The sequence below is a fragment of the Triticum urartu genome, chromosome 6A (assembly GCF_056163025.1).
Source record: "Triticum urartu cultivar PI428250 chromosome 6A, HENAU_Tu73, whole genome shotgun sequence".
NCBI lineage: Eukaryota > Viridiplantae > Streptophyta > Magnoliopsida > Poales > Poaceae > Triticum > Triticum urartu.
Window position 1 is genome coordinate 487,476,227 of NC_141878.1, and position 25,657 is coordinate 487,501,883.

The 25,657-nt window shown below is 46.8% G+C and overlaps 1 protein-coding gene across 1 annotated transcript; it reads left to right on the forward strand.

The window, feature by feature from the left end:
- Nucleotides 1–943: 943 nt before the first annotated feature.
- On the forward strand, nucleotides 944–1,830 carry LOC147965832 (uncharacterized). Its single transcript, XM_087530627.1, has 3 exons — nucleotides 944–1,168; nucleotides 1,262–1,644; nucleotides 1,734–1,830. The coding sequence occupies exons 1-3, from the start codon at nucleotides 944–946 to the stop codon at nucleotides 1,828–1,830; spliced, it is 705 nt and encodes a 234-aa protein (XP_087386753.1).
- The last annotated feature ends 23,827 nt before the right edge of the window (nucleotides 1,831–25,657 follow it).

The window sequence follows — 25,657 nt, forward strand, 5'->3', positions numbered from 1 at the left end:
GACGGGATCGCCTGGGCCTACCGGTCAGCCACTCGGAAGCGGCTCCTTATAAGTTGCCGGCTCGGGGCTCCCCAACAGTGTGCTCTCGCCTTTCCTTCTCCCCCCGCAAGGTCCTCTGCCACCTCCGCTCTCACCCTAGCGCTGTAGGTCCGTCCAAGCCTCGCCGGCGATGATGGTGAAGGACAAGACGTCGGCTTTGGAGCGCGCGAAGAAGGCGGCGGTGCAGGGGAAGGGGAAGAAGTCCGCTCGGGGCGGATCTTCCTCAAGGACTGCTCTGCCCAGGGATTGGATCCAGGGTGACTGGATGCCCTCGGTGATTCGGCAGGAAGATTTTGACGACATGGTCGAGGGGGGAGTCATTCCCCATGAAGCTGCGCGTCTCCCAGGGAGAGAAGTCGAACCCCAACCTCGTGACGGTGAGTGCATCCTCCTCGCCACCCATATCGATCGCGGATTTTCTCTACCTCCTCATCCTTTTTTCCGGAGCTTTTTGAACTTCTTCGGAGCGCAGCTCCACCATTTCACTCCCAATTCCATCGTGTATCTTGCGGCTTTCATTTCCTTGTGCGAAAGTTTCTTGGGTTGCCGCCCTCATTAGGGACTCTTTAAACACATCTTCACTTGCCGTTCCCAATCGGTAAAGAAAGCCAAGTCGAGTGACGAACGGACGCAAGTGATCCAGCTATGCGGGGGCCTGGCGATCCAGATGAGGGGTAAAAGTTCTTTTCCATCTATCACTTTTCCCGAGTCAGTCCGTGGTTGGCAGTCGACCTGGTTTTATTGCCAAGACCAGGTGACCCCAGGGCAGTCGACTGGTCTTCCCCCTTTCTCTCTGGACCGAGTTCAAAAGCCTGCCTCTCTGAAAGTGCTGCCGGAGGAAAAGGCGCAAGTCAAGGTGCTGGTTGGTCGAGTGGTTCAGCTTGTCCGAGAGGGCGTGACCGGCATGGACTTGCTGGAGGTCTTCCTTCGGAGGCGCATCCAGCCGCTTCAGGCTCGTGACCACCCTATGTGGCTGTACTCGGGTCTCGACAACACCACTCGGGTTCACCCAGAGGAGGTCACCGACGAGATGCTGGAAGGGTGGCTGTCGAGCATCACAGGGAACAAAGACAACCCCCGAGGAGCCAGGAGGGTTCCCCCGCTTGACAGTACATACGACGTGGACCAGGTCTGACCTTGTGTTCCCGACTGAGATCTTGCTTTCTTCATTTGCTCTCTTTGAATCGGTCGACTGACTTTCGACTTGTCTGCTATTCTCCAGGCAACTACAGAGATGTACTCGACACCCAACGGAGCACAGGGGCAGGCCGAGGAAGGGGAGGCGAGCGGAGGCGAAAGCGGAGACGAACAGGGGGAGTGGGAGTCTGACGGCGAAGGAGAGGGAGACGACGACGTCGACTCCAGCGAAGAGGAGGAGGAGGAGGAGGAAGCTGAACCTCCCTGCTCGGAAAGGCGATCCAAGCTTACACACGACCCTGCGCGGGAACGTGGTAAGGCGACTGCTCCCGTTGGGCAGTCGTCGAAGCGCCCTCGGACCTCTTCTCCAGCGCCGACTGAAAAAGCTCCCAAGCACCCCCGCGCGGCGCCGTCCAAGCCACCCAAGGCTCTGCCCAAGATGAGGATGACTGTCCCCACCATTTCTGGGTAATGATAGAACTTACTCTCCTTTGTCGACCGTGGACGGATCCTTGGTCGATCCACTGAGCCGACTGACGGTCTTTCAAAATTTGCAGTGCTGCTACTTCTGAGATCTCCGCCAAGGACGATGATCAAGAGATGGAAGATGTTGTTACTTCCAACCCTGGTATGATTACTGATGTTCTGCCTTGAATCGACTGACGATTTCTTATAACTCTGGTCGATTGAATTTTTCTCGTAGCTCCTCCTCATGTTATTAACCTTCCTGACGACGAAGACGAAGCGCCGCTGAGAGTGAGGCGGAATAGGAAAGCGTCGGCTGGCGAGACTCCACAATCCACTCCGGCGCCTGAGGCCGTAGCTCAAGACGGTGGCGATACCACCCGGGCTTCTGTGACTTTCGCCAATCCTCTGACGAGTGTGCGGCCCTTGACGTCGACGGTAAATCCGCCTTCGCTCTTCGCCACACACCACGTCCCTGAGGACCAAGTGGGTGCAACTAAGGAAGCTATACGCCAGGCAGGCATCATGATGGAGCAAGTCAAGGTGGTTCGAGAAGCCAGCCAAGCGGCTTATGACGCGAGTTCAGCTCTTCAGAGTAACGTCCAGGTCAGTCGATTCACTGCTTGTTCTGTTAGGGTATGCCGTCTGAAGAATCTCTTTTCCGAAGATCTTTTAAATCTGTACACCCACTGGGTGTTTCTGTTAAGTTTTTTGGTCGAGTGGGGGCACGCTGAGTGCACCCACTGGGTGTAGTCCCCGAGACTACGGTGGACTGCTGGCAGTCGACTGTAGTCTTTATATTGTGTTGTTGTAGTTTTACTCCTTCACTCGGTCTGGCCAGGCCATGTCGAATGAAACTGTATCCGGTCGACTGCGGGCAGTCGATTTTTTTTTTTCAAAACCAGTTGGGGCACGCTGAGTGCACCCACTGGGTGTAGTCCCCGAGACTACTGTTGAATGTTTTTGATTCAGCTGTAGTCTTAGAAACGTCATCATTGTCTCTTGGTTACTCAGAAGCAACTTATCTTGGGCCTCTGTCGACTGACTTTTGCAGAAATCATGTGAACTTGTGGCTCTCTACACTGAGTTGGAGAACAAACAGATCCAGCTCGACCTTGACTTGAAGCTCGCTCAACAGAACCTGCAGAAGGCGCGAGACGAAGAAAAAGGTATGGCTGGCGAGGTTTCTCATTCTTGACGAGTGACTTCCCTTTCTTGCCTATTCTTGATGTTGAGTTCACTCGATGTTGTGTAGATAAACTGGAGGAAGCTCTGAAGAAGAAGGATCAAGATCTTGCCGAAGCACAGAAGGAGGCCTCAAGCAAAACGAAGCTTGCAGAAGAGAAACTGGCTTCGGTCGGAACTCTTGAACAGGAGAACTCCAGACTGAAAACTGCTCTCAAGACAGCTAATCGAGAGGTCAGCCGACTGAAGAACGACAAGATGGTTCTGCACGACCAGGCGGGTGAGCTGGCGGGGAAGGTAAACGATCTGGAGGCTTATCTCGGTGGACTCGCCAAGAAGATGTTCGTCATGCTCGAAGGTAATTATTCCGACCCGGCTGTCTTGCAGTTACCAAGCCCGCGTAAGGCCACTGTCTTATTCTTGAATCGTGTTTGCAGAATTCTGCCAGAGCTTCGAAGAGGAAACCAGTCGAGTGGAGCCAGGCTTGGATCCCGCCAATTCTCTTGTGAAGGACGAGGCTGCTATGAACATGCTCCGACTGGAGTCTCGTGTTACCAGCGTTGTTGACTATCTTGCTCGGCTGAAGGTTGCGATGTCGCGGATCGACACATCACTCTGGCCTGGAACGATGCTTCAGAACAACCTCGAGTCCCTGATGGTTCGACTGGATGAAGTCCCGGGTCGAGTGGCGGAATGGAAGAAATCTTCTACTAGATGTGGTGCTGATGTCGCTCTGTCTCTGGTCCGCGTCCATTGCAAGGAGGCGCGAGAAGAAAAGCTGGCCGCCATCCAAGTTGCCAATACCAGGAAGCACAGCTTTCAAGACTTCATGGAGACTTTCATTGCTGCTGCTACTCGTATTGCAGACGGGATCGACTTGGACGAGTTCGTCGCCCCTTCCAGTCCTCCGCTTGAGGAATGAAAAACTTTTATGCTTCACTTTAAATTTGCCTCGGAATGCCGAGTGGATTCTGTAACCGTTAAACTCTGTCGAGCCGAGGGCTCGAGTACTTTGATCTGAGGTCTTGGACCTTTGGGTTTTATCCGAACTTGATTTATCGTTGAATATCTTCGGGAATTATCTGCCGAGTGGAACTTGGCCTTCACTCGAAATAACTTCGTATTTGTGGTGCAGCTCCGAAGGAAAAGGTAACAGTCGATTCGCATCTTGCCGTCCTTGTGGATTGGGATGTGTTCCGAACTTAGGCGAGCACTGGACTGCAGCTAAGCCCCCGAGTGGGAGGTTTGCTTTCCACTCAGTGGGATTTTTGAACACTTAGGCGAGCACTGGGCTGCAGCTAAGCCTCCGAATGGGAGGTTTGCTCTCCACTCGGTAGGATTTTTGAACACTTAGGCGAGCACTGAGCTGCAGCTAAGCCTCGAGTGGGAGGTTTGCTCTCCACTCGGTAGGATTTTTATATACTTAGGCGAGTACTTGGACTGCAGCTAAGCCCCCGAGTGGGAGGTTTGCTCTCCACTCGGTAGGATTTTCAAACACTTAGGTGAGCACTGGGCTGCAGCTAAGCCTCCGAGTGGGAGTCTGGCTCACCACTCGGTAGGATTTGCAAATACTTAGGCGAGTACTTGGACTGCAGCTAAGCCCCCGAGTGGGAGGTTTGCTCTCCACTCGGTAGGATTTTTATATACTTAGGCGAGCACTGGGCTGCAGCTAAGCCCCCGAGTGGGAGTCTGGCTCACCACTTGGTAGGATTTTCAAACACTTAGGCGAGCACTGGGCTGCAGCTAAGCCTTCGAGTGGGAATCTGGCTCACCACTCGGTAGGATTTTCAAACACTTAGGCGGGCACTGGGCTGCAGCTAAGCCTCCGAGTGGGAGTCTGGCTCACCACTCGGTAGGATTTTCAAATACTTAGGCGAGTACTTGGACTGCAGCTAAGCCCCCGAGTGGGAGGTTCGCTCTCCACTCGGTAGGATTTTTATATACTTAGGCGAGCACTGGGCTGCAGCTAAGCCTCTGAGTGGGAATCTGGCTCACCACTCGGTAGGGTTTTCATATACTTAGGCGAGTACTTGGACTGCAGCTAAGCCCCTGAGTGGGAGGTTTGCTCTCCACTCGGTAGGATTTTCAAACACTTAGGCGAGCATTGGGCTGCAGCTAAGCCTCCGAGTGGGAATCTGGCTCACCACTCGGTAGGATTTTCAAACACTTAGGCGGGCACTGGGCTGCAGCTAAGCCTCCGAGTGGGAGTCTGGCTCACCACTCGGTAGGATTTTCATATACTTAGGCGAGTACTTGGACTGCAGCTAAGCCCCCGAGTGGGAGGTTTGCTCTCCACTCGGTAGGATTTTTATATACTTAGGTGAGCACTGGGCTGCAGCTAAGCCTCCGAGTGGGAATCTGGCTCACCACTCGGTAGGGTTTTCATATACTTAGGCGAGTACTTGGACTGCAGCTAAGCCCCTGAGTGGGAGGTTTGCTCTCCACTCGGTAGGATTTTCAAACACTTAGGCGAGCATTGGGCTGCAGCTAAGCCTCCGAGTGGGAATCTGGCTCACCACTCGGTAGGATTTTCAAACACTTAGGCGGGCACTGGGCTGCAGCTAAGCCTCCGAGTGGGAGTCTGGCTCACCACTCGGTAGGATTTTCATATACTTAGGCGAGTACTTGGACTGCAGCTAAGCCCCCGAGTGGGAGGTTTGCTCTCCACTCGGTAGGATTTTTATATACTTAGGTGAGCACTGGGCTGCAGCTAAGCCTCCGAGTGGGAATCTGGCTCACCACTCGGTAGGGTTTTCATATACTTAGGCGAGTACTTGGACTGCAGCTAAGCCCCCGAGTGGGAGGTTTGCTCTCCACTCGGTAGGATTTTCAAACACTTAGGCAAGCACTGGGCTGCAGCTAAGCCTCCGAGTGGGAGTCTAGCTCACCACTCGGTAGGATTTTCAAATACTTAGGCGAGTACTTGGACTGCAGCTAAGCCCCCGAGTGGGAGGTTTGCTCTCCACTCGGTAGGATTTTTATATACTTAGGCGAGCACTGGGCTGCAGCTAAGCCCCCGAGTGGGAGGTTTGCTCTCCACTCGGTAAGATTTTTATATACTTAGGCGAGCACTGGGCTGCAGCTAAGCCCCCGAGTGGGAGTCTGGCTCACCACTCGGTAGGATTTTCAAACACTTAGGCGAGCACTGGGCTGCAACTAAGCCTCTGAGTGGGAGGTTTGCTCTCCACTCGGTAGGATTTTTATATACTTAGGTGAGCACTGGGCTGCAGCTAAGCCCCCGAGTGGGAGTCTGGCTCACCACTCGGTAGGATTTTCAAACACTTAGGCGAGTACTTGGACTGCAGCTAAGCCCCCGAGTGGGAGGTTTGCTCTCCACTCGGTAGGATTTTTATATACTTAGGCGAGCACTGGGCTGCAGCTAAGCCCCCGAGTGGGAGTCTGGCTCACCACTCGGTAGGATTTTCAAACACTTAGGCGAGCATTGGGCTGCAACTAAGCCCCCCGAGTGGGAGTCTGGCTCACCACTCGGTAGGATTTTTTTGCAAACTTAGGCGAAACAGATTCGCAGCTAAGCTACCCACTGGGGGATTTCGTACGCAAACAAAAGTGACAGCAATTACAGGAAGAACTGGGACACTCTTGTCTTTGATAAAAATAAACTACAGAAGTTTTTCTTATTACACCTCATCCGAGTGAGAATTCAAGTGTAAAATGGGCGGAGTAGTTCCGCATTCCAAGCTCGTGGCTCGTCGATCCGGCGATCAACGTTGTAGAGATGATATGCTCCATTGTGGAGGACTCTGGTGACGATGAAGGGGCCTTCCCAAGTAGGAGCAAGTTTGTGTGGTTTCTGTTGATCCACTCGGAGGACCAAATCTCCTTCTTGGAAGGCTCGGCTCTTCACATTTCTGGCATGGAATCGACGCAAGTCTTGCTGATAGATGGTCGATCTGATCATAGCCATTTCCCTCTCCTCCTCTAGGAGGTCGACTGCGTCTTGCCGGGCTTGCTCTGCTTCGTCTTGGTTATAAAGCTCGACTCTGGGGGCGTTGTGAAGTAGATCACTCGGCAGGACGGCTTCGGCTCCGTAAACCAGAAAGAATGGCGTTCTTCCAGTCGACCGGTTCGGGGTGGTCCTCAGTCCCCACAAAACTGACGGAAGCTCGTCGACCCAAGCGCCTGCTGCGTGCTTGAGATCACGCATCAGTCGAGGCTTCAGTCCTTTGAGAATCAGACCATTTGCTCTTTCAGCTTGTCCATTCGACTGGGGATGCGCGACCGACGCGTAGTCGACTCGTGTGCCTTGAGAGGCGCAAAAAGCTCTGAACTTGTCTGAATCAAAGTTTGACCCATTGTCAGTGATGATGCTATGCGGGACCCCATATCTGAATATCAACTCTCTGATGAAACTGACAGCAGTGCTAGCATCAAGATTTTTGATAGGCTTGGCTTCAATCCATTTGGTGAACTTGTCGACTGCCACAAGCACATGTGTGAATCCGCTCCTGCCTATTCTCAGTGGACCAACCATGTCCAGTCCCCAAACAGTGAAGGGCCGGACGAGTGGAATGGTCCTCAGAGCTGATGCTGGCTTGTGCGACATGTTGGAGTAGAACTGGCAGCCTTCACACTTGTCGACTATCTCTTTCGCCATTTCGTTTGCCCTGGGCCAGTAAAAACCCGCTCGGTATGCTTTGGCCGCGATGGTCCAAGAGGACGCATGGTGATCACAGGTCCCCGAGTGGATATCATCAAGGATCATCTGACCTTCTTCTGGCGTTATGCACTTCTGACCGATTCCAGTTGCGCTTTCTCTATACAACTGTCCTTTTATGACTGTGAAAGCTTTAGATCGACGGACGATCTGTCGAGCCTCTTCTTCGTCCTCTGGAAGTTCTTTCCTCAAGATATACGCGATGTATGGTATCGTCCAGTCGGGAGTGATTGCCAAGACCTCCATGACTAGGTCGACCACAGCAGGAATTTCGACTTCAGTCGGATCTGTGGCACTTTTCGGTTGCGGGGCTTCTTCTGTAAAAGGATCCTCCTGGACTGACGGCGAGCGGATGTGCTCCAAAAACACATTGTTGGGAATGGCTTCTCTCTTGGAGCCTATCTTTGCCAGATCATCAGCTGCTTGATTTTTCAGTCGGGGGATGTGATGAAGCTCTAACCCCTCGAATTTCTTTTCTAGCTTTCTTACTGCGTTGCAGTAGCCAGTCATAGCTGGGCTTCTGACGTCCCACTCCTTCATCACCTGATTAACCACCAAATCTGAGTCGCCATAGACCATGAGGCGCTGGACGCCGAGTGAAATGGCCATGCGCAACCCATACAAGAGTGCTTCATATTCTGCTTCATTATTGGAGGAATCGAAGTGAATCTGGAGAACATATCTGAGCTTATCTCCTCGGGGGGAGATCAATACTACCCCAGCACCGGAACCATTCAGCATCTTAGATCCATCGAAGAACATGGTCCAGTGCTCCGAGTGAACTTGAGTCGGAAGCTGCTGTTCAATCCACTCGGCGACGAAATCTGCAATTGCTTGGGACTTGATAGCCTTCTTTGCTTCAAACTTGATATCTGGGGGAAGGAGTTCAATCGCCCACTTCGCCACTCGACCAGTTGCATCTCTGTTGTGCAAAATCTCTGACAGTGGGGCGTTGCTGACGACTGTAATGGAATGGTCAGAGAAGTAGTGTGCAACCTTCTTCGTGGTCATGTAAATCCCATATACAAGCTTCTGGTAATGGGGATATCTTTGCTTCGAAGGAGTCAAAACTTCAGACACATAATATACTGGGCGCTGAACTCTGAAGGCCTTTCCTTCTTCTTCCCGCTCGACCGTAAGTACTGTACTAACAACTTGTCCCGTGGCCACAATGTAAAGCAGCAGAGGCTCTTTACTGATTGGGGCAGCAAGCACCGGCTGGATGGAGAGCAGAGCTTTGAGCTTTGCAAACGCTGCATCAGCTTCTGGAGTCCACTCGAACTTGTCAGACTTCTTCATCAGTCGGTAAAGAGGCAACGCCTTTTCACCGAGACGAGAAATGAATCGACTTAGAGCGGACAAAAACCTGTAAGCTTCTGGACATCATGCACACGCACAGGGCGCTTCATCCGGAATATGGTGCCAACTTTCTCGGGATTGGCGTCGATTCCTCGTTCGGAAACGAGAAAACCGAGTAACTTTCCACCTGGAACTCCGAATGTGCACTTTGATGGATTGAGCTTGATATCATATCCCCTGAGGTTAGCAAAGGTTTCGGCAAGGTCAGTCAGCAGGTCGGAACCTTTCCGTGACTTAACCACAATATCATCCATGTATGCTTCTACGTTCCGACTGATCTGAGTGAGCAAACACTTCTGAATCATCCTCATGAATGTGGCTCCAGCATTCTTGAGGCCGAAGGGCATGGTGACATAACAGAAGCACCCGAATGGGGTGATGAAAGCCGTTTTGATCTCGTCGGGTCCATACAGACGGATCTGATGGTACCCTGAATAAGCATCTAGAAAAGACAAATGCTCACACCCCGCGGTCGAGTCGACTACCTGGTCGATGCGGGGGAGAGGGAAATGATCTTTCGGGCAGGCCCGATTGATATGTTTAAAGTCAATGCACATGCGAAGTGACTTGTCCTTCTTGGGGACCATGACAACATTGGCGAGCCACTCGGAGTGGTAAATCTCTCAGATGAACTCCGCTGCTAAGAGCCGAGCCACCTCCTCGCCAATAGCTTTCCTCTTCTAGACGGCGGACCGTCGAAGATGTTCTTTCACAGGCTTGAACTTCGGGTCGACTCGTAGACGGTGCTCAGCCAGCCCCCTGGGAACTCCAGGCATGTCAGAAGGCTTCCATGCGAAGATGTCCTAGTTCTCACGGAGGAACTGGACGAGCGCTTCTTCCTATTTGGAGTCGAGCGTCGTTGAGATGTGAGTCGGAGCAGCATTGGGGTCGGTCGGGTGAATGTGAACTGGCTTAGTTTCGCCGGACGACTGAAAAGCTGATTCTAAAGCTGGCTTCTTGGCTCGCAGCAATTCACTCGGATCAGCAGTCTTCTGGTACTCTTGCAGCTCGACTACTGACATCTGAGCATCAGCGATCTTTGATCCTTTCTGAAAACACTCCTCTGCTTTCTTCCGATTGCCTGTAACGGTGATCACACCTCTGGGGCCGGGCATCTTCAACTTGAGATACACATAGCACGGTCGAGCCATGAAGCATGCATAAGCTGGCCGGCCCAGAATAGCATGATAAGCACTTTGGAAGTCCACAACCTCAAATGTCAACTTTTCCTTGCGGTAATTCTTTGAATCACCGAAAACCACATCGAGAGCAATCTGGCCGAGTGACTCGGCTTTCTTTCCAGGAATGACTCCATGGAAACTCATGTTGCTGGCACTGAGCCTGGACATCGGAATGCCCATCCCTTTCAACGTTTCTGCATACAATATGTTCAGGCCGCTGCCACCATCCATCGGGACTTTGGTCAGTCGAGTGCCTTCGACAACTGGATCGACCACCAAAGCTTGCCTCCCAAGGGTGGCAATGTGCGCAGGGTGATTGGACTGGCCGAACGTGATGGCAGTCTAAGACCACTTCAGGTAGCTGGGTGTTGCCGGGGCAACCATATTCACTTCACGGTTAATGACTTTCAGTCGACTTTTGCTTTCGACATCATCAAAAATCATCAAGGTGGAATTGACTTGGGGGTATCCATCGTCACTATCTTCTTTGTCCTCAACTCTGTCTGACTCTTTTTCCTTGTCTTTGGACTGCTTGCCCTGAAACTGCTGGATCAGGAGCCGGCACTGTCGAGTGGTATGCTTTGGGTAAATAAGATTACCCTCTTCATCTTTCTTGGTGTGGATGTGACATGGCAGATCCAAAACATCATTTCCATCTTGATCCTTGACTTTCTTGGGGTTCCAGGGCCCCTTGGGTTTTCCCTTGAATTTTCCCTGGGTTACGGCCAGGGCCTCCCCAGGAGCGGCTGGCTCGGCCTTCCGATTCTGCTTCCACTGGAATTGCCTCCGGTTTCCTGGGCGACTGCTTTCTGCTTGCCACTCCGGAGTCGATCTTCATCTTCTCCATTAGCATATTTGGCGGCAATTTCCATCATCCGATTCAGAGACATTTCTCCGGTCCGACCGAACTTCAGGTTCAACTCTCTGTTCTTGACGCCTTCTTTAAAGGCACAAACTGCTTGGTGATCTGGTACATTCTCAACTGTGTGATGCAAAGTGATCCACCTCTGGATGTAATCCCTCAGAGTTTCACTCGGTTTCTGCACGCAAGACCGCAATTCTGTAAGGCCTGTCGGTCGCTTGCATGTTCCTTCAAAGGTCGTGACAAACACTCGAGAGAGATCCTCCCAAGTGTAGATGTTGCTGGGTGCTAACTGATTCAGCCACGCTCTGGCTGAGCCCTCTAACAGGAGAGGCAAATGCTTCATAGCCACCTCATCATTGCCGCCACCAATCTGGACAGCCACTCGGTAGTCTTCGAGCCAAGTGTCAGGCTTAGACTCGCCGGTGAACTTGCTGACTCAAGTCGCCAACCGGAAGTTGGGAGGAATCACTGCGGCCCTGATGGCTCGACTGAAACACTCTGGCCCCGAAACACGTACTCTGCTGCTGGCAGGCGCATCCCTGTCGTGGCCTTCTCGGTGAGCTCTGTTCCTGTCAACCAGACCCTGAACGAGGATGGATCTCGCATCAAAGCCTGGGTCCCTGGGGTCGATTAGAACTCTCCGCCCAACACTATGAGGGTGTCTGTCATCCTGCTGTCGATGCGCATATGACCCACTCCTCGGGGGAGGGGTTGGCACTCGACGTCGATCGAACCGGTGATCATACTGCTCATTTCTTCTGTACTGATCGTGCCGGTCTCCGCGTCCCTCACGCCTCGGGGGCGATCTTGGGCTGTGAGCCGACTGGACTGTATCCGTTGCAACGGATCGACTGTGGATCCTATTCCGCGACTGAGAAACAGCGAAATTCTGGTTTCCCGCTGCCCGGAGCAACGCTCTGATTTGCAACAAGCCCCTGCCAGCCTCCGACTGGGAGGGCTGAATCGATTCTGCTACACGGGCCGTGGCTGCCAAATTCTGAACTGGGGTTTGATATACCTGCGTAGGCGGGAAGAGCTGACGTCGACTGGACTCGGGAGCTCGTTGACGCGCTTGCTCGTCGAGTATTCGCTGGAGATTCTCCAGTCGAGTGCGCTCGGCCAAGTTAGCCAAGCACGCGTCCTCCAAGGCCCGGGCCTCGGGGGTTTCTCCGACGATAGGAGTGTGGAGTGCATCCATGTTCCAGCGACGAAGCTCCTCTCGCTGCAATGATGTGAGAGGTTCGGGGAGATACTCATCGTGGGGATGCGACGGGTCGCCTCCACCCGCGCCTCCATCGGTGTGAGGGAAACCGCGAGGACTATGTGTTCCATCGACCGCTAGAACCTCAGCCGCCGAGTCGCTGCTGTCGCACTCGGATGCGGTCTCCACGGAGCCAGTCGAACAGGCCGTAGAGGGATTCATCGGGCTCGATTGCCGCGACTTGTGGGGCTGCTGACTGGCGGGCCACGGCATGCCTCACACACCTCTGAAGTCTCGACCGGCCGGAGCGCTTGCGCCAGTGGGAGACAGGGCGGGAAGATGACACAGGAGCCGACCGATACTGGGTCGACGGCTGCCGCAGGAGGACGCCACGAACACATGCGCGGAAGTGCGTCGCACCGCGGACGGGGAGGGCGTCGATGTCGAGTGGAGCCTCCTGAAGCCAAGCGGAGTTGTCGGCGATGAACGTGAGTGCGCCGAGACGGATCTCGCGGCCCTCCACCAAATCTCCGCATGAAAACATGATCAAAGGGATCGGAAAAATCGCAACTTCTCCAACTAGGCGCTAAGACTCCTGCCCCACGGTGGGCGCCAACTGTCGTGGTTCTAACTCTGACAGTGAGGTAGGGGGGTATGTATGGAGAGCCTAGATCTCAGCTATGGAGAAGTTGTAAATACACCAGGATGTACGAGTTCAGGCCCTTCGCGGAGGAATTAACAGCCCTACGTCTCGGTGCCCGGAGGCGGTCGACTGGATTATGTGTGTATGAATTATAGGGGTGCCCACCCCTGCTACTGAGGAGGGGGATGGCTTATATAGAGTTCGCCAGACCCCTCCGGTCCTCAGTAATGCAGGGTTAAAATACATTAAGACTGGGAGTTACTGGTAACGTCCCTAATAAAGCGCTATGATGACCATAAAGACTACTTAATGGCCGACCGTTTGCTTGCGGAGTGACTTTAGATCTCCTGTCAGTCGAGTGGTTGGCTTCGTAGTCGAGTGGTAGCTTCCTGGTCGAGTGTCTTGAATCCGTCGAGTGGGATACCTTCAAGTCGATTGAAAGGTGACTTCTTCCAGGGATGTCCTTGGGTAGGGCTCTTAGGACAGGTCCATGCCCCTACCCTAGGTACATAGCTTCATCAGGTGGCTCCGTGAAGATGGAATAAAATTCTCCCCTCCTACCCATGTTTCGGTGGTGTGTCTTGTTGGAAATATGCCCTAGAGGCAATAATAAATTAGTTATTATTATATTTCCTTGTTCATGATAATCGTTTATTATCCATGCTAGAATTGTATTGATAGGAAACTCAGATACATGTGTGGATACATAGACAACACCATGTCCCTAGTAAGCCTCTAGTTGACTAGCTCGTTGATCAATAGATGGTTACGGTTTCCTGACCATGGACATTGGATGTCGTTGATAACGGGATCACATCATTAGGAGAATGATGTGATGGACAAGACCCAATCCTAAGCCTAGCACTAGATCATGTAGTTCGTATGCTAAAGCTTTTCTAATGTCAAGTATCATTTCCTTAGACCATGAGATTGTGCAACTCCCGGATACCGTAGGAATGCTTTGGGTGTACCAAACGTCACAACGTAACTGGGTGGCTATAAAGGTACACTACGGGTATCTCCGAAAGTGTCTGTTGGGTTGGCACGAATCGAGACTGGGATTTGTCACTCCGTGTAAACGGAGAGGTATCTCTGGGCCCACTCGGTAGGACATCATCATAATGTGCACAATGTGATCAAGGAGTTGATCACGGGATGATGTGTTACGGAACGAGTAAAGAGACTTGCCGGTAACGAGATTGAACAAGGTATCGGGATACCTACGATCGAATCTCGGGCAAGTATCATACCGATGGACAAAGGGAATTGTATACGGGATTGATTAAGTCCTTGACATCGTGGTTCATCCGATGAGATCATCGTGGAACATGTGGGATCCAACATGGGTATCCAGATCCCGCTGTTGGTTATTGACCGGAGAACATCTCGGTCATGTCTGCATGTCTCCCGAACCCGTAGGGTCTACACACTTAAGGTTCGATGACGCTAGGGTTATAAAGGAAGTTTGTATGTGGTTACCGAATGTTGTTCGGAGTCCTGGATGAGATCCCGGACGTCACGAGGAGTTCCGGAATGGTCCGGAGGTAAAGATTTATATATGGGAAGTCCTGTTTTGGTCACCGGAAGAGTTTCGGGGTTTATCGGTAATGTACCGGGACCACCGGGAGGGTCCCGGGGGTCCACCAAGTGGGGCCACCTGCCCCGGAGGTTTGCATGGGCCAAGGGTGGTGAGGGACCAGCCCCTAAGTGGGCTGGTGCGCCTCCCACAAGGCCCAAGGGGCGGCTAGGAGGAAAAAAAGGGGAAACCCTAGGCTTAGATGGGCCTAAGGCCCACCCTAGGGGGCGCCTCCCTCTCTCCCCCTCTTGGCCGCCCCCCTTGCTCCCCATTTAGGGCTGCCGCCCCCCTAGGGGTGGGAACCCTGGAGGGGGCGCAGCCCCTCCCCTTCCCTTATATATATGAGGCCTAGGGGGCTGCCCATAACACACGCGATTCGATCTCTCGTTGGTGCAGCCCTGCATCTCTCTCTCCCTCCTCTTCTGTGGTGCTTGGCGAAGCCCTGCAGGATTGCCACGCTCCTCCACCACCACCACGCCGTTGTGCTGCTGCTGGATGGAGTCCTCCTCAACCTCTCCCTCTCTCCTTGCTGGATCAAGGCGTGGGAGACGTCACCGGGCTGTACGTGTGTTGAACGCGGAGGTGCCGTGCGTTCGGCACTTGGTCATCGGTGATTTGAATCACGACGAGTACGACTCCATCAACCCCGTTCACTTGAACGCTTCCGCTTAGCGATCTACAAGGGTATGTAGATGCAACTCTCCTTCCCCTCGTTGCTGGTCTCTCCATAGATAGATCTTGGTGACACGTAGGAAAATTTTGAATTTCTGCTACGTTCCCCAACATGTCTAGCATTGTTGGAGGGCGTGTGTAGGTGTGTCTCCAGTGGATCTCGCAGGATTCTGTCAGTGGATGTCTTTGGTGGATCTGGTGTTCGTTCGTCTACGTTCGTGTGTCTTCAGGTTGGATCCTTCTGATCTACTCATCTCTTCATCGGCGACGATTGTTGTTCTGGTGCGTTGGTCCAATGGGGACTTAGCACGACAACTTCCCGATTGTCTAGTCCAAGACGTCTTGCACGGCTAAGGCGAGGGAGGGGCAATGACGACGGCGCGCCTTTGGCTTGCTTCGGTGCTTGTAGTCATCACTACCTGATTTAAGAATGATGTAATCTTTCATATCTAAATAGATAGCCCCCACTAACTATTTCTCTCAACATGCAAGCATTCCACATCATCGTACAACATGCATGAGAAAAGGCCCCCCACCACCACCATAGTCTCTCAACATGCAAGCATGCCACTTCATCATGACATGCATGGAAAAAGACCCATCTCAATATGCCACTTCATCATGACATGACATGAGAATTTTCATTCTATTATGGTATATATATTTAAAAAATATTTAACAACTATATAGTAATCAAACATAATAAATTATATGCATTTTTAGTTTTAGCCTTTTATAATATTACTTCAAATATTCATGTTTTATACAATGAATCACATTGAAATGTGTTGTACAACATTCCCGCAACAACATGCAAGGTATCATCTAATTTTTATTATTTCTGATATTCGTTGTACTATCATGATTAAAAATAAACAGACTGAAAGTTTTTTCTGAAAAAGAAAGAAAGAAAGAAACTAAGAGTGCTTTATAACAATAAAGAAAGTCATCAATGTAGCTCATTGTAACGGACAGATGTTCTATTAGCGAGGAATTAAACTAAACAGACACTTAACTTGACCCAAACTGCCTCCATATACGTATGTGCTTTCGTTGTAATAAGCCGGTTTTCTCTTTACTATAAAAATGAGCCGACAATTAAAAAAATCAGCCGGTTAATGCCGCGGTAATCACTACATAATATTTTCTCTCTAGAACGACATTAGACGCCGAGCTGCAGGTCCGGTTAGCTATCTCATACCTTCTTTTCTTTGAGGGAGTCTCTCATACCTTGAAATTGATCTTTGAAACCATACTTCACAAAACGACATTACAAATCGAGCAAACGTGCTTTCGTTGTAATAAGCCGGTTTTCTCTTTACTATAAAAAATGAGCCGACAATTAAAAAAAATCAGCCGGTTAATACCGCAGTAATCACAACGTAATATTTTCTCTCTAGAACGACATTAGACGCCGAGCTGCAGGTCCGGTTAACTATCTCATACCTTCTTTTCTTTGAGGGAGTCTCCCATACCTTAAAATTGATCTTTGAAACCATACTTCACAAAACGACATTAGAAATCGAGCAAACGTGCTTTCGTTGTAATAACCCGGTTTTCTCTTTACTATAAAAAATGAGCCGACAATTAAAAAAATCAGCCGGTTAATGCCGCAGTAATCACAACGTAATATTTTCTCTCTAGAACGACATTAGACGCCGAGCTGCAGGTCCGGTTAGCTATCTCATACCTTCTTTTCTTTGAGGGAGTCTCCCATACCTTGAAATTGATCTTTGAAACCATACTTCACAAAACGACATTAGAAATCGAGCAAACGTGCTTTCGTTGTAATAAGCCGGTTTTCTCTTTACTATAAAAAATGAGCCGGCAATTAAAAAAAATCAGCCGGTTAATGCCGCAGTAATCACTACATAATATTTTCTCTCTAGAACGCCATTAGCCGCCGAGCTGCAGGTCCAGTTAGCTATCTCATACCTTCTTTTCTTTGAGGGAGTCTCTCATACCTTGAAATTGATCTTTGAAACCATACTTCACAAAACGACATTAGAAAATGGAGCAAACGTGCTTTCGTTGTAATAAGCCGGTTTTCTCTTTACTATAAAAAATGAGCCGACAATTAAAAAAATCAACCGGTTAATGCTGCAGTAATCATTACGTAATATTTTCTCTCTAGAACGACATTAGACGCCGAGCTACAGGTCCGGTTAGCTATCTCATACCTTTTTTTTCTTTGAGGGAGCCTCTCATACCTTAAAATTGATCTTTGAAACCATACTTCACAAAACGACGTTAGAAATTGAGCAAACGTGTCAGCCTGCCAACTTTTTGGCGGAAGGTGATATCGCTCGTTGTGAGTGCAAATCCTAAACGGCGCCTTAAGCGCCTGTTTTAGGTATTTACTATAGCTGGCCAAATGGGCCGGTTTTTTCGGGGCGGCCCATAAGCACACCGGCACGGCCCGCCTTGGGCCAGGCACGCCACGGGGTAAACAGGCCGGGCCCAGCACGTGGCACACCCTGAGCCATGCCTGGGCCTGGAGGCTGGGCACGCGGGTCGGCACGGCACGACCCGATTAAGTTTATTTTTATTTTATATATATATCTATATATAGCCCAACATATAAAAATAGGCTAAAAACGCTCAGTGCGTCAAATAATAGACTGAAAATATGCGGCCCACCGTGCTAAACGGGCCAACGTGCTGGCCCGTTTACTAACTGGGTTGTGCCTGGGCCTGGAGGCGCAGCAAGCGGGCCGGCACTGCACGGCCCATATAGTAATCGTGCCCTGGCGGGCCGTGCCGGGCCAGGCATGATTATGATGGGCCGGGCCCGCCCGTTTGGCCAGGTATGGTATTTATGCAATCGGGCGCACACTCTATAGTCGCGCTGGGCCGGCCCATATTCACTTTTTTCTATTTTAAAAAGGCAAAAAATATTATAGCAAGGACGCGGTTCGAACCAGCGATCTCGTGACTATATCCGTGCAGTCCTAACCATTCAACCAGGCCACCTGTTTATGTTTATGTACAGCCTATTAAACCCTTTTTTCGTTTTTCCTGGAAACAGTGTTGTTCAGTTTTTTCAATTTTTTTCTTTTTCTTTCTTTCTTTCTTCTTTTCTCCTAAGTGCGTGAATTTTTATTTTCAAATTTCTGAACTTCTTTCTCCAAATGCGTGAACTTTATTTTAAATTTATGAATGTTTTTTCAAAAGTTCAAATCGATGAACTGTTGCAGATCGATGAACTTTTTATCAAAATTGATGAACTTTCTTCCAAATTGATGAACATTTTTCAACATTGATGAAGTTTTTTCAAATCTTTGAACTTTTTTGTTGAGTTCGATGATCTATTTTTCAAGTTTGATGAACTTTTTTCAAATTCGACGAACTATTTTCAGATCGATGAACTTTTTATCAAAATAGATGAATTTGTTTCCAAATTGATGAACATTTTTCAACATAGATGAACTTTTTTCAAATCGCTGAACTTTTTGTCAAGTTCGATGAACTATTTCTCAAGTTTGAGGAACTTTTTTCAATTACGATGAATTTTTTTCAAATGTGTGAACTTCTTTTTAAGATTGATGAAGTTTTTATAAAATTTATGGATTTTTTTCAAATTGATGAACTTTTTTGAATAAATGAAGTTATTCCTAATTCATGATTTTTTTTGAATAAATAAACTTTTTCCTAATTCATGAACTTTTTTGAATGAATAGATCTTTTTTAATAAGAATAACGTTTTTCTAAAATATGTGTGCAAGAAATAGCGCAGGTACTTTTTTTAGGGGTAGCGCGGGTACAATTGTTCATAAAAGTTTGAGTTAAATGTACTGGAGGTCCTAAAAGTTTCATCAAGGTGTCACTTTAGTCCTAATTTTTTCAAAATGCACCTTTAGATCCTAATTCTTTAGTAAGTGGTTCACTTGAGGTCCTTTTTTCATGAGTGCTCGTTGACCTGCCTGCGTGGCACGTTGACCCATGCCACGTCGACAGAGGGCCCAACTGGCTGCCGAGGAAAATACACTGGTGATCCTAAAAGTTTCTGAGCAGTCACTTTAGTCCTATTTTTTTTCAAAACGCACGTTTACGTCCTAATTCTATAGTAAGTAGTTCATGTGAGGTCCTTTTTCGCACGATCATTCTATAGCTTGTGGAGGAGGCAACGCTGCCGACGCTGCTGCAATGCTCCTCTTCGTCACTCGCTTCCTTGCCGAGGAGCTTGCTGCCCCAGCCATGGTAACGATGTGGGCATGAGAGAGAGAGAGAGGTGGGAAATGTCAAGAGGGGGAGGGTACAAGGGGCTTTCTCTAAAAAAAGAACAACCACAACGGCCTCTAAGTTGACATGGCATGGGTCAATGCACGCAAGCATCTCAGAGAAAGATCGTGCAAAAAAGGACTCCGCGTGAACCACTTACTATAGAATTAGGATTTAAACATGCATTTTGAAAGAAGTAGGACTAAAGTGACACTGCCTAGAAACTTTTAGGACCTCTAGTGTAATTTTCTCGCCTGGCGGTTGGGCCCTCTGTCGACGTGGCGTGGGTCAACGCGCCACACGTGCAGGGCAATGAGCGCTCATGGAAAAAGGATCTCGCATGAATCACTTACTAAAGAATGAAGACCTAAAGATGCATTTTGAAAGAATTAGAACCAAAATGACACTCCGATGAAACTTTTAGGACCGCAAGTGCATTTAACTCTAAAAGTTTCGCGCTGTAATCAATCACTAGCGCTTAGTAGCCTAGTGGTTAGGCACTGTGTGCCGTATCTAAAACGGCGGTGCTCGAAACCTTTCCGGGCCGGCCCACGAGGTACGCCAGTGGGTGCCAATTCCCTAGACCTTATGCGCCGCTTACAGCCGCGCCGCCCACGCCGTATTTTAGTGGTCAAACGGCCGAGGCGGCGCACATGGGGCAATGCATTGGGCCTGCCCAGTAATCATAACTGTAGCGGCAGCGCCCTTGCACTGAAGCACTCGGTTCATTGTAGCGGCCATGTTCATTTGTTTTTTTTTTTGTTACTGATTTTTATTTTGGACCTTTTCTTATGATTGTTCGTACAATAAATATTTTTATAACATATGGTGAACATTAATTCACATACACACTAAACATTGTTTTAATATACAATCAACATTTTTTAACCCAGTGAAATGTTTTGTAATATGCGTTGAATGTTTTTTTAAATATATATTGGACAATTTTGTATTATAGATTGAACATTTTCTTAATATACTAGCGCAATGCATGTACGTTGCTACAAAACTATAAAATACGAGGAGTTAGGTCACTGGCTTAGGAAATCATCAAAATAGGTTCGCATTATGCGGCCTTTGTCTGGTGTTCACTATTAAAAAGAAAAATACAACAAAAGATCACGCAGACATTAGAGAATCTTGGGTAACCATAGTACGTCCTTTGTCAGACAAAACATTTGAATGTTGAAACGTATAAGAATATACATTGGTAAGTTGACTGCACAAGATCATGGATCGAATAGGAGGACAAGATCTATCATCATTTTAGAATTACAATTTGTTCGCTCTGTTCAGTGATATAAAACTAAAATAACTTGGTTGTGAAGAAAAATTGACCAACAAGAGCATCATATTGAGTTGAAGTCACATTTCTACATTTGTTAATTGTGCCTTCTATAAGTGTTGGTTTCACATGAAAGTAGTAGTGTATTTGTTTATTTCTGTTAGGTCGCACATGTGACTACAAATAGATTTGTTTATTATGTTCTTGGAAGGTTGGTATTCCCAGTGTAGGTAGATGTACATTGGTTTATTTGTGAACGTTGTTGTTTCCATATGTGAACTCACAATCAACTCTAACCTTTATAAGTAGGAAAGATGATGACCACTTTTTATAATGCACAATGACATTTTGTAATATATAGTGAATATTTTTCTAATATACGATCAACGTTCGTATAATACATGGTGAATCTTTTTCTAATATATAGTGAACTTATCTTAAATCCATGCTGATTTTTCTTTCTGGAAACATAGGTTGAACCTCTTTTGTAATATATACGGTGAATATTTTCTTAATATACGATGACCACTAACGAATTGTTCACTGTGTATTAAAAAACTAAAGAAATAATTCATCATATATTAACGAATTGTTCACCGTGTATTAAAATGTTAATCAACATATATTATCAAAATAAAATGTGAAATAAAAAGAAATAAAGAACCAAACAAAGAAAAAACCAGAAGTAACCAAAAAGAAAAGGATAAACAAAAAAGCAACAGAAAAAACGAACAAAACGAAGCAGCAAACGCTTAGCATGCGCTGGACCACCCACGTGCGCTGCAGGCAAAGGATCTGCCATCTCGCTTATATCGAGACCTAGCGTGAGCTCGCGTCCGGCGCCAGGCCACATGCCTCTTTTCTTTTTCTTTTTTGCTTTTTTTGTTTACACTTGAAAATATTTTTTTGACCACTATACACTTGAAAATATTCACACACACACACACACACACACATTACATAATTTTTTAATGCTAACCAAGCATTTGAAACATGATAAATGTATATAGAGGAATTGTTACTCGTGTATGTGGAAATGTACAAAATGTATTTAAAAAATGTTAACCAAGAATTTGAAAAACATTAATCAAATATGTAAAAAATGGTAATCAAGCATTTGAAAAATGTTAAGTGTGTACAGAAACAATATATGCCATGTATAAGAAACAATAAAATATGTATGGAAAAAATATTGAATGTGTATTTGAAAAATGTTATACTTTTATAAATAAAATGATCCCGGTGTATAAAAATGTACATTGTACACTAAATAAAATTAGACTTCAAAAAGATATATTTATAGATATTTAATTCTGTACCTAAAGAAATCCTAAACATGTATATATATGTGTGTGTGTGTGTGTGTGTGTGTATGTTGGGGGGGGGGGGTATAATTGTTCCTGATGTATACGAAAAATATACATTCTATGCGTAAAAATGTTTATTGCCATTCAAAAAAAAATCCCCCCTATATTCAAAAAGGTTGACCATGTATTGTAAAATGCTAATATTGTGTTTGAAAATTGTTAAACATGTACTAAAAATGTTATATATATATATATATATATATATATATATAATGTCGAATTTGTATGAAAAAAGTAAACGTAAAAAATTATATTGATCATAAAAATTGACCATGTGTTTCACAAATGCTAAACATGTATATAAAATATGTTTATGATATACTCAAAAAGTGTGTGTACGGAAAAAGTTGACATCGGTTGAAAAAAAGAGAAATCAATTAAAATCACCCAAGAAATTAGTAAACCCAATAAAAAAATGAAAAACCAAATAAAACCAATGCAAAAAGAATGAAATCATTGAAAATTGAGATATATACAAAGAAAGACGAAGAAAATCGATGAAAACAAAGAAAAATAAAGAATAACCTTGAAAACAAACAAAGAAAGAAAGAAAATAAAGAAAACCAAAGGCAATGAAAACCATGAAGGAAACAAAAACAATCTGTGAAAAAATGAAGCAGAAAAAAGCGAAGAAAATCGACGAAGAAACAGAAAACCCGTGATATCTACTACACAACCTTCTTCTTGTAGACGTTGTTGGGCCTCCAAGTGCAGAGGTTTGTAGGACAATAGCAAATTTCCCTCAAGTGGATGACCTAAGGTTTATCAATCCATAGGAGGCGTAGGATGAAGATGGTCTCTCTCAAGTAACCCTGCAACCAAATAACAAAAAGTCTCTTGTGTCCCTAACACACCCAATACAATGGTAAATTGTATAGGTGCACTAGTTCGGCGAAGAGATGGTGATACAAGTGCAATATGGATAGTAGATAATAGTTTTTGTAATCTGAAATAATAAAAACAGCAAGGTAGCAAGTGATAAAAGTGAGCGTAAACGGTATTGCAATGATAGAAAATAAGGCGTAGGGTTCATACTTTCACCAGTGTAAGTTTCCTCAACAATACTAACATAATTGGATCACATAACTATCCCTCAACATGCAACAAAGAGTCACTCCAAAGTCACTAATAGCGGAGAACAAACGAAGAGATTATGGTAGGGTACGAAACCACCTCAAAGTTATTTTTTCCAATCAATCCGTTGGGCTATTCCTATAAGTGTCACAAACAGCCCTAGAGTTCGTACTAGAATAACACCTTAAGATACAAATCAACCAAAACCCTAATGTCACCTAGATACTCCAATGTCACCTCAAGTATCCGTGGGTATGATTATACGATATGCATCACACAATCTCAGATTCATCTATTCAACCAACACATAGAACCTCAAAGAGTGCCCCAAAGTTTCTACCGGAGAATCACGATGAAAACGTGTGCCAACCCCTACGCATAGGTTCCCAATGTCACGAAACCCGCAAGTTGATCACCAAAACATACATCAAGTGGCACGTGGTATCCCATTTTCACCACAGATATCCACGGCAAGACATACATCAAGTGTTCTCAAATCTTTAAAGACTCAATCCGATAAGATTACTTCAAAGGGGAAACTCAATTTATTACAAGAGAGAAGAGGGGGAGGAGAAACATAAGATCCAACTATAATAGCAAAGCTCGCGATACATCAAGATCGTATCATCTCAAGAACACAAGAGAGAGAGGACAAACACATAGCTACTGGTATATACCCTTAGCCCCGAGGGAGAACTACTCCCTCCTCGTCATGGAGAGCGTCGGGATGATGAAGATGGCCACCGGAGAAGGATTGCCCCCTCCGGCAGGGTGCCGGAACGGGTCTAGATTGGTTTTCAGTGGCTACGGAGGCTTCTGGCGGCGGAACTCATGATCTATTGTCTGTTCTAGAAGTTTTAGGGTATACGGAGTTATATAGGCAGGAGAAGCACGTCAAGGGAGCCACGGGGGCCCCATGAGGCAGGGGGCGTGCCCTAGGGTGGGGGCGCGCCCCCACCCTTGTGAGCACCTCCCGTATCTCCTGACATGCAGTCCAAGTCTATCTGGTGGCTTTTGTTCCAAAAATAACTTCTCCAGTTGATTTCGTTCCGTTTCGACTCCGTTTGATATTCCTTTTCTTCGAAACACTGAAATAGGCATAAAATAGCAAATCTGGGCTGGGCCTCCGGTTAATAGGTTAGTCCCAAAAATAATATAAAAGTGGAAAATAAAGCCCAATATTGCCCAAAACAGTAGATAATATAGCATGGAGCAATCAAAAATTATAGATACGTTGGAGACGTATCAAACATCCCCAAGCTTAATTCATGCTCGTCCTCGAGTAGGTAAATGATAAAAAAGATAATTTTTGATGTGGAATGCTAGTTGGCATAATTTCAATGTAATTCTTATTACTTGTGATATGAATATTCAGATCCGAAAGATTCAAGACAAAATTTCATATTGACATACAAATAATAATACTTCAAGCATACTAACTAAGCAATTATGTCTTCTCAATATAACATGGCCAAAGAAAGCTATCCTTACAAAATCATATAGTCTGGCTATGCTCCATCTTCACCACACAAAATATTTAAATCATGCACAACACCGATGACAAGCCAAGCAATTGTTTCATACTTTTGATGTTCTCAAACTTTTTCAATCTTCACGCAATACATGAGCGTGAGCCATGAATATAGCACTATAGGTGGAATAGAATGCTGGTTGTGGAGAAGACAAAAAGGGAGAAGATAGTCTCGCATCAACTAGGCGTATCAATGGGCTATGGAGATGCCCATCAATAGATATCAATGTGAGTGAGTAGGGATTGCCATGCAACGGATGCACTAGAGCTATAAGTATATGAAAGCTCAAAAAGGAAACTAAGTGGGTGTGCATCCAACTTGCTTGCTCACGAAGACCTAGGGCATTTTGAGGAAGCCCATCATTGGAATATACAAGCCAAGTTCTATAATGAAAGATTCCCACTAGTATATGAAAGTGACAACATAGGAGACTCTCTATCATGAAGATCATGGTGCTACTTTGAAGCACAAGTGTGGTAAAAGGATAGTAGCATTGTCCCTTTTATTTTTTATTTGGCCTTTCTTTTTTTGGCCTTTATATATATATATATATATATTGGCCTTTCTTTTTTTATGGCCTTTCTCTTTTTTATGGGACAATGCTCTATTGAATGATGATCATCACACTTCTATTTATTTACAACTCAATGATACAACTCGATACTAGAACAAAGTATGACTCTATATGAATGCCTCCAGCGGTGTACCGGGATGTGCAATGATGCATGAGTGACATGTATGAAAGAATTATGAACAGTGGCTTTGCCACGAATACAATGTCAACTACATGATCATGCTAAGCAATATGACAATGATGAAGCGTGTCATAATAATGGAATGGTGGAAAGTTGCATGGCAATATATCTCGGAATGACTATGGAAATGCCATGATAGGTAGGTATGGTGGCTGTTTTGAGGAAGGTATATGGTGGGTTTATGGTACCGGCGAAAGTTGCGCGGTACTAGAGAGGCTAGCAAAGGTGGAAGGGTGACAGTGTGTATAATCCATGGACTCAACATTAGTCATAAAGAACTCACATACTTATTGCAAAAAATCTATTAGTTATCGGAACAAAGTACTACGCGCATGCTCCTAGGGGGATAGATTGGTAGGAAAAGGCCATCGCTCGTCCCCGACCGCCACTCATAAGGAAGACAATCAATAAATAAATCATGCTCC